The 6,947-nt window shown below is 38.4% G+C and overlaps 1 protein-coding gene and 1 pseudogene across 1 annotated transcript; both read left to right on the forward strand.

Annotated features, from left to right (window-relative positions):
* Positions 1 to 516: 516 nt before the first annotated feature.
* Positions 517 to 3,120, forward strand: LOC136062155 (mechanosensitive ion channel protein 10-like; annotated as a pseudogene).
* Positions 3,121 to 5,989: 2,869 nt separating this feature from the next.
* LOC112008636 (uncharacterized) lies at positions 5,990 to 6,361 on the forward strand. The gene has a single exon (XM_024040971.2). It carries the CDS (start codon positions 5,990 to 5,992, stop codon positions 6,359 to 6,361), a length of 372 nt encoding a protein of 123 aa, XP_023896739.1.
* The last annotated feature ends 586 nt before the right edge of the window (positions 6,362 to 6,947 follow it).

Here is a 6,947-nt window from a genome sequence, read left to right on the forward strand (position 1 = left end):
TGTAGTTAAATGGTAAAATTTTTTAAAATTGAAAGTACGGTTAATGCAATATTTATATGGTTTGATTTTAAATTTTAGCATATTTGGAGTTTTAACATGTCAAATACTGATGGCTCAAATCGATTCATTCTTTCGGGTAGAGAGCAGATGCCAGTAGTAGTACTATTTTAATAGCACCTTTAAAAAAAAATTTATTATTTGTAATATATATATATATATATTATATTAGTGATTTAATTTTTGGCGCGAAAGAGAAATTAAATTAAAAAGCTCTTTAAAGATTTGCATTGCTTGCTGTGCTGCTGATTGCTTGGTGGTGCTGCTGATTTTGTGAGAGAGTAGCTACTGACACTGAGTCAATTTAGAGAATCTCATTTCTTAAATTAAAGATCTGAAAATAAAATTAAAAAAGTGTATGTATGTATCTTTTGTTTCCTATTATTTAGGTTTGGTTATTTCTTTCTGACACTTTTATTACTTTACTAGCTACTTATTTTATTATTATTATTTCCTAAAATGTCTTTTGGTTTTGGAGCTCTAGGCTTGAATTGACTAGATGGTGAGTGAGAGAGAAGCTTGCAGTTGCAGGTCTAAATCACAAGTCCCAGTTTAGCTGCTTTTAATTTGCTCTAAATTCATGCAGAAACAGAGAAGCAAGTGGTTGTGGAAATCCCTATCCCTGTCCCAGGCGAAGAAGAAGAAGAAGAAGTAGAAGAGTCTTCTTCGAATTCGAGACCCATTAAAATAATAGACGCATCAGCAAAAGCAAAAGGTCACCGGAGATCTCTAGCTGGTACAGTCCCACCAACACCAACACTTCTAAGCCTCCCAAAGTCCCACCACCACCACCACCACCGATGTCAATGACAACCTTACACGCAGACGTTCTCTTGCAAGGTCTGTTTATTCCAAACCCAAATCAAGATTTGGGAACCATCTTATCCTCTATTATTAACTCCAAATGACCACAACAACAAGGTTTGCATTTGCAAGAACAATTACAAACTGAGACTTCTCCTAATAATTATTATTTTAGGAATTCCTTCAGTATGGCCACAGCCACGGCGTCCCCTAATAATAATAAGTCTGCCAGACCTGTCTCCATCACTCCTAAGACGCCCCTCATGTCGTCTCCGGGGATGATGATCAGGATGAAGAGATTTACAAGAAAGTTGTTTTGAGTAAAGAGAAGCATAGGAGACTAAAGACTAAGGTTTTGATTCAGCTAACTGTGTTTGTATGCATTTTGGTGGGCCTGGTGCTAGCTTAACTCTTGAGAGTTTGAAGAATTTCATGGTGTGGGGTTTGGAGTTTTGGAAATGGTTGGTCCTTGTCATGGTCATCTTCTCGGGAATGTTGGTTACCAAATGGTTTATGCATCTGATTGTGTTCCTGATTGAAATGAACTTTTTGCTTAGGAAGAAGGTGCTCTATTTTGTTCATGGATTGAAGAAGAGTGTTCAAGTCTTTATTTGGTTGGGATTGTTCTTCTTACATGGGTATTTCTCTTCAATGGCGGGGTTCAGCGGTCGAAGATTGCCACCAAGATTTTGGATTATGTGACATGGACTCTTGTTTCCCTTCTCATGGGCCTTTTTGTGGCTATTAAAGACATTATTGCTGAAGATCTTAGCGTCCAAGTTCCATGTGAACACCTTTGATCGAATTCAGGAATCAATCTTCCATCAGTATGTTTTGCAGACCCTTTCGGGGCCTCCGCTAATAGAGGAGGCTGAGAGAGTTGGGAGATCACCGAGCACTGGTCAATTGAGTTTCAGGAGTACGAAGAATAAGAAAAAAAGCAAAGGTGGGAAGGAGAAAGAGGTAATTGATATGGCAAAGCTTCATAAGATGAAACAAGAGAAGGTTTCTGCTTGGACAATGAAGGTGTTGGTTGATGCAGTGATGAGTTCAGGGCTGTCGACAATCTCAAATGCACTAGATGAAAGTGTTGATGATGGAGGTGGTGAGAAGATGGATAAGGAGATTACAAATGAGATGGAAGCAACTGCCGCCGCCTATCACATTTTCATGAATGTTGCTGAGTCTGGTTCCAAGTGAGATTTACCTTTTATACAAGTTTTGTAATGTTGTAGTATCCTTTCCTCTCTATGTTGTTGTTTGGCTAGTTTCTCAATATCTTATATCTATGAGTAGGTACATAGACGAGTACGACTTCCTGAGATTCATGATCAAGGAAGAAGTGGATCTTGTGTTTCCACTGTTTGAAGGAGCAGATACAGGAAGGATTGACAGAAAAGCTCTTACATATTGGGTGGTAAGACTTTTTCTTTTTATATTAATAATCTTCACTTTAGTTTGCAGTTTTATGCTGTCTTCTGAATCTCTTTACCCATAGCATGCTTTTAGTCACTTGTCACTGGTTCTATTGCTTGGTCATTAAGGTATGCAATTCTGAAACTGATAGAACATTTTTCACCTGCATAATTTGTGAAAAAGCATAGAAGAAGCATAGTGAATGACCAAAGAAAAAAGAGAGACTAATAACCTATGCATGTGTAAAGTTTCAAAATTTGCTTCGTTTTCCTTCATCAATTATTGACCAGAGTGCACAGAGCAAACAACATTCTGAATTTTCTGGTGCATTTAGTCATGTTTTTTCAATTTTGAAAATGCAAGACAGGGAAGAGAGGTTTTGGCCTGGTGTGCGATGGTAAGTGTCTTCCCCAAAAGTGACTGATCATGAGTTCGAGTATGAGAATCAACCTCTTCAAAAGAAAATAAAAAAACATAATAAAAAATAAAATTGGGTGGTAAGGCTGCTTACCAATCACCTCTCCCAGACCTTGCAAAGTGAATCTTGTGCACTAGGTATGACATTTTCAAGATGGAAGAACCATCTAATCATGAATCAAGAGGTCAGTTGTTGCAATGTGGGGTTGCTGAAGGTTTTCTCTACATGGGTTTTTACTAAAAAATAAACTTGATTTTGAAATATATAAAAGCAGTGGACAAATTATGTATGTTACTAACTGTAACAAAGATGGAAAACTCTGTTTGCTTCATGGAATACTCTTTCGTTAACATTTGTGATCGTGCAGGTGAAGATCTACAAGGGCCGCAAGAGCACTAGCACGTGCTCTAAATGATACAAAAACCCCGTGAAGCAGTTCAAACAACACTCGTAGACCGTGATCCTGATTGTTGTGACTTACTCCGATGTGGCTTCTCTTGATAGTGAAATGCCAAACACAAAAGTTCTTGTCTTCATCTCATCACAGCTTGTCGTGGCAGCTTTATGTTTGGAAATACCTGCAAGACTATATTTGAAGCTATTATATTGTATTTGTAATGCATCCATTTGACGTGGTGATCGCTGTGTCATTGATGGTGTTCAGTAATCTATAAGGAAACTTTATTTTTTTAATTTAATTTTTATTTTATCTTTAATAAAGTTCATCTTGTGTGGTTGGTTACTTTATTAACTGATGATTGACAGATGATGGTTGAAGAGATGAACATCTTAACAACAGTCTTCATGAAACTCAATAATGAAAAGGTGTACTATCCAAATTCAGTTTGGCCGCAAAACCCATCAGCAATTACTATAGAAGCCTGATATGGGGGATTATGTGAATTCTCAATTGATTTTGTGACACCAATAGAGAGGATTGGGATGCTGAAAGATAAAATTAAGATGTAAGTTTACTAAACCGTTGCTTTTCCTTCCTTTTATGTAATATGCAATTATGAAAGACTATTATAATTGTTGCAAATTCGTGTCTTTATGCTTAATGGCTTTTAAAGGATAATTGGGAGAAACAGATACTTTTTGGGCCATATTCTGTACAATTCAACCCCACACCCCTCCCCCCCCAACCACCCCACCCCCCCCCCCCAAAAAAAAAAAAGAGCAAGGAATTTTATTAGAACAAGCCAAAAACAGCAAAATTACAACAGCAACAGTTGGAGCTACAAACTAGAGACCAGACCCCAACTCCTAGCAAAACAACCCATAGCTCCTCAAGCAAAAATGTTACAAGTTAAATATCATTATTTACTACAGACTGGGAATTCCACAATATCAACACAAGTTTATATTTAGATTGGATGTTGCAGGTTCTTATGGGGTGAGTTTATGGAAATATAATAGAAGTGGCTAGTCTATTTTTCTTGCCATATCAGTTTGAGGTTGGAAATGGATCAAGAGTGAAATTCTGGTCTGATGTTTAGTGTGGGGTCAGCCCCTTGAAAGTGAACTATCCAAATATTTAGAATCAGTAGGGCAAAAGAGCTTATGTTGCTGACCATATGAAGTTCACTAATGGGGTTCTTTTGGGATTTGGTATTATTGCGTGCTATTTAGGATTGGAATTGGAATCCTTGTCTAATTTTATGGATGTTATATATGTATGGGGGTGAGTGAGGATAAATTGTGTTGAAACTTGCTAAGAAAAAGGGATTTGAGGTGAGTAGCTTTTATCGTGCTCAGATGGGTGTCTGTGAACAATCACTCCCTTGGAGGAGTATTGGGAAGACAAAGGTCCCTTGCAGAGTAGCGTTTTTGTTTGGATAGCAGCTTTGGGAAATATTTTGACGAATGATAATTTACACAAGAGGAAGATGTGGATTTGGATTGGTTTTACATGTGTAAAAGCAGTGGAGAATCAATAGATCATCTTTTTACTACATTGTTTTATTGCATTTGAGCTATGGTCTATAGTGTTCACCTTGTTTGTATTTATTGGGTAATGCCAAAGACTGTGCGTATGGGTGTAAGCTGTGTGTGTGCAAAGTGTTGAGTTGTGTGCAGTGCAAGTGCTGAAGAGGTGCAGCGCAAGTGCTGAAGAGGTGCAGGATTGAAGCTGTGCACGTGCTAAGGCTGTGCTGAGCTGGAGGCAGTTAAAGCTGGAGCAGTTAAAGGCTGAGCTGGAGTTAGTTAGGTATTATTGTGATTAGTTATGCAGTTAGTAGTGGATGAATCAGATTGTATAAATAGATTAGGATGAATTGTAGGGACCGTATGTAATGTATAAACTTGCTCTTCTTTTCCCTTATTTCTTCCTTGTCTCTTTTTTTCTTTCTTCTCCTTCCTTTAGCTCTGTTCTTTAAGTTCTTGGAGGCCTAGTTTCCCTCGAGAAACTACCAAACTGTTCTTGATTTCAGTCATATTAGCAGATCTTATCAAGCTTTACCATGTTGGCAAGGAAAATTTGGTGTCATCGTAATGGTGTTATTTGGATGGCTGTCCCTCATTGTTGATGTTGTGCATTTGCGGAAGAGAAACAACCGGTGCTTTGAGGATTCAGAAAGGACAGTTGCTAATCTAAAAACTTTTCTTCTTAGAATGACGACTGATTGGATGTCCATTGTTGCAAGCCATTCCATTTTTTTCAATCTGTGATTTGATTAGAGCTTTTGCAAAAAAAAAAAAAAGATAATAGTATGGGAAGGCTGTTAGTAAATCACACTTATAAAAGTGCTTAAAGATGTTATATCTAAAGAGCTGTTAGAAGTGAGAATTGACAAAAGAGGACATTAAAAAAAATGTTACTAACTGTTACTATTTTATTTAAAATGCATTTTTTTTTTGTTCATTAAATCTGACGTATTTTTCGATTTTGGTTCCTCAATTTAAAAATTTTCAATCTTGGTATTTTAAAAATTTTAAATTATAACAATTTATTCCCTCAGTCTATTTTAGTGTTCAGGTTTTCCATATGAATAGAACAAGAGAAATCTATCTTAACCGTATTCTTCATGTACAAGAGAAATCTAATCCTAATGGATCAATCTAAGAGGATAACCTTATCCTCCAAACCAGGTGGAGAATTTGCCATGTAGGACAACTCCGAACTGACACATAAGCTGCAAATCTCTAATTTCCACCTCCCATCTTCTTTCAGGCCTGATTTGTACATCCAATATCTAAGCTCCATCTCTGTTCTAACTTCTAAGAGGGTGAATAGAATACTGACATCACTTGTTGCAAACCAAGCAAGATTGATAAACAAAGTGACACGCAAAAATGGCATCTTCTGTTTCAATGGTGATGCCGCTCACTTCCGCGGCCCATAATAAGCTAAACCAGCCTAGCTCAGAGTTCTTCTTCAAGCCATTACCAATAATACCATCAAAAAAGGCTATTTTTGTGAAGCCGAAGTCAAAAGGCCGGCTTCAAGTGCAGGCCTCTCTTAAGGAAAAGGCTGTGACAGGCCTAACAGCAGCTGCATTTACAGCCTCAATGGTTATACCTGAGGTGGCTGAGGCAGCAGGGCCTGGTGTGTCCCCATCTCTTAAGAACTTTTTGCTCAGCATTGTTGCCGGTGGAGTCGTGCTAGCAGTGATTGCTGGAGCTGTTGTTGGTGTTGCCAACTTTGACCCTGTTAAGCGAAGCTGAGGACTGAGTATCTGAACTGAAGGTTCTGTTTTGTGAATTAGTTTTCTTGGTATTGGCCTCTTGACTTTGTTGGTATTGGTTTATAAGTAGTTTATATTTGTATTGTGCAACTCTTCTAGCTATTTTTATATTATCGGAATGAAACAAATGAATTTAGAAATAAATGTCCTTTATTATTATTGTGGGGTCAAATAATCCTGCGGCCCAGCCCACTACGTTCCTGGGCCGAAGGCCCGAGCCGAGGAGACAATCCAAATCCAGGGACGACCTCATCATCGGACGTCCGAGGGTTTGAAGGATAGGCTCGAACCAAACGATCACCTCAACATTAAATACACCTGACAATCACCCTGGCCGCCTTAATGAGGAAAGGACCTCCACCAGTGTCACCTTGGAGGCCGTGACTCCCAAAGAGACTGGGAAGGCGGCTGATGGGACAAGCACCTAAGCAAAGGGCCTAATCGCTCAACAAATGTAGGGCTAGGATCAATTGTAAGGGGGATACATAATGTAAAGGAATTCCTCCTGAAGAGAAAGGGACTCTGGGGGGGGGGGGGGGGAATTTTCCGGAAAGAAAAGAAAAAAA

Source organism: Quercus suber, unplaced genomic scaffold (genome assembly GCF_002906115.3).
Source record: "Quercus suber isolate HL8 unplaced genomic scaffold, Cork oak 2.0 scaffold_387, whole genome shotgun sequence".
NCBI classification, from domain to species: Eukaryota; Viridiplantae; Streptophyta; class Magnoliopsida; order Fagales; family Fagaceae; genus Quercus; species Quercus suber.

Bases quoted from the DNA above. Each gene is read 5' to 3' on its own strand.
- LOC112008636 (XM_024040971.2), top strand. From the start codon at position 5,990: ATGGCATCTTCTGTTTCAATGGTGATGCCGCTCACTTCCGCGGCCCAT.